Here is a 2,500-nt window from a genome sequence, read left to right as displayed (position 1 = left end):
CACCCGACACCCAAATCCTAATATGTACTAATGTAACAATAAAACCCTAAAATAATTTACAGCAGCAAATCCACCTTCCGCAGGGGAAGACAATTTAAAGAAAAAAGGAAACGCACGCTTAGCCAAAGAGAACATGTAAAACTCCTCACAGACAACACACCTTCTGCACTTTATTTTGGGAGTTCAGGTACCTGAAACAATGACAGGTGGAGAACATGCCAACTTTAATGGTCAACACACACATTGAATTAGTTCATTATCTGTGCTATTATTTATTAAGAACATGGATTATTTTTACACTGATTCCTCACTTTTACAGCTCTCAACATTTAAATCACATTAAACGATCAAAAGCAGAAACGGTTTTACAATTGTATTCATATTTATTAATTAATATTTATTACAAAGTTTATTAATATTGTAATAATTATATAATGATATAATTATAATTTAATGATCACAATCCAAACTGATTATTTACTGATTTAAACATAAAACTCATTAGAACATAAAACTCATTAGAACATAAAACTCATTAGAACATAAAACTCATTAGAACAGTTCCTCCTCTAATTATTATTATTATTATTATTATTATTATTATTATTATTATTATTGTGAGAGAAATTAAAATCAGGAGGCTGCAGAGTTCTCGCACCATAACCACATGACCCAGGTCAGGACTATAAAGCTTAATATCGGTGCTAATAATAGATGTCGGCGCTCGGAGCCTCTTTAGGGATCCAGTTTAGGGGTTGAGGGTCGTACTCAGTAGATTTGGGGAGAGCAGCGTGGGCTCGAGGGAACAGAAACCCCTGCTGATACACCACGCCTGTACAGAGAGAGAAATCATCATAATTCATCATAATAAATATATTAAACTAATATAATAAATATAATAAATACCCCCGACCGCCCCGCCCTCCCTGCCCCGCCCCACCGGTGTGCCACTCTCACCCAGGTCGGGTCTCTTCGGCGAGGAGCTCTGGCGCTGGGAGGACTGGGAGGAAGCTGAGGAGCTCTGGGTGGAGCTGGATTTATCTGATCTGAATGATGCCACGGTGGGGAACCTGAAGACGGGCGTGAGTTTGAGTTTGGGGCCGAGCGGAGGGGTGTGACTCCATTCTGTAAACAACCAACAGAACATACACAAGAACTGATCAGAAGCACGGTACAGGTACAGCTCCTCATCCAGGTGTGTACAGGTGGGGTCGGGGTGTGTCTGATACCTGAGTAGTCCTGCAGTTTGAAGCAGCCGAAACACAGATGAAGCCTCCACTGCTTCCTCACGTTCTCCTTCATCAGGCACTGGAACACAAAGATCAGGAAACCTGCAACACATCACCTTTATTCTCACCTGTAAACCACACAGCCCCGCCCTGTCTTAACCCCGCCCCTTGGTGGCGTCTCACCTTGCAGGCTGTTGAGGATGGAGAAGAGGTAAAGGAGCGGGACCTTGGCGCTCCCCCAGGTAAAGAAGGCGGCGCTCCAGGTGAGTCCCAGCAGGAGGGTGAGACTGGTGACGCCCCTCAGCTCCTTCATCAGTCCACTGCGCTCGCTAACACACGCCCTCCTCACCTGCACCAGCACCACCAGGAACACCGAACCGTTCACCAGCAGGACCACGCCCACCACGCCCACCACACACACGTAGAACACCACGTCGTCCGACACCCAGCAGCTAACACACACACACACACATACACACAGAGGACATTTCAAAACAATAAAGCGGTCCAGTTTTAACCCCCCCCCCCCCCCCCCCCACACACACACACACACACTGACCCGGCAGCACTAACTGTGTTATAAAATGTTTTAAATCTGTAAATACTCACAACTTCTCTGAGTTCTGGAGCATGAGGAGACCGTACGAGTCCGGCTTCACCACCAACACCAGACAGCAGATTAGCAGAGGAACTCCTGCACAGAACCATTCAGAACCATCAGAACCATCATTAGAACCATCATCAGAACCATCATCAGAACCATCACCAGAGCCATCATCAGAGCCATCATCAGCACCATCATCAGAGCCATCATCAGAGCCATCATCAGAACCATCAGAGCCATCATCAGAGCCATCATCAGAGCCATCATCAGAACCATCAGAGCCATCATCAGAGCCATCATCAGAGCCATCATCAGAACCATCAGAGCCATCATCAGAACCATCATCAGAGCCATCATCAGAACCATCACCAGAGCCATCATCAGAGCCATCATCAGCACCATCATCAGAGCCATCATCAGAGCCATCATCAGAGCCATCATCAGAACCATCAGAACCATCATCAGAACCATCATCAGAGCCACCATCAGAACCATCATCAGAGCATCATCAGAACCAACATCAGAGCCATCATCAGAACCATCATCAGAACCATCATCAGAGCATCATCAGAACCATCATCAGAGCCATCATCAGAGCCATCATCAGAACCATCATCAGAGCATCATCAGAACCATCATCAGAGCATCATCAGAACCAACATCAGAG

At 45.7% G+C, this 2,500-nt stretch overlaps 1 protein-coding gene across 1 annotated transcript in view; it reads right to left on the bottom strand.

Moving 5' to 3' along the window:
• Positions 1 to 503: 503 nt before the first annotated feature.
• LOC134332252 (adhesion G-protein coupled receptor G4) overlaps positions 504 to 2,500 on the bottom strand; it is a 14,221-nt gene continuing 12,224 nt past the window's right edge. Inside the window, exons 27-31 of the mRNA XM_063013813.1 lie at positions 1,839 to 1,923; positions 1,413 to 1,681; positions 1,230 to 1,331; positions 958 to 1,125; positions 504 to 832 (exon numbers count right to left, since the gene is read on the bottom strand). Coding sequence (XP_062869883.1) covers positions 705 to 832; positions 958 to 1,125; positions 1,230 to 1,331; positions 1,413 to 1,681; positions 1,839 to 1,923 — 752 coding nt within the window. The 3' untranslated portion in view covers positions 504 to 704. The remainder of the gene's footprint in view (positions 833 to 957; positions 1,126 to 1,229; positions 1,332 to 1,412; positions 1,682 to 1,838; positions 1,924 to 2,500) is intronic.

The sequence above is a fragment of the Trichomycterus rosablanca genome, chromosome 18 (assembly GCF_030014385.1).
Source record: "Trichomycterus rosablanca isolate fTriRos1 chromosome 18, fTriRos1.hap1, whole genome shotgun sequence".
Taxonomy (NCBI): Eukaryota; Metazoa; Chordata; class Actinopteri; order Siluriformes; family Trichomycteridae; genus Trichomycterus; species Trichomycterus rosablanca.
This window is presented reverse-complemented; position numbering and strand designations above follow the sequence as displayed.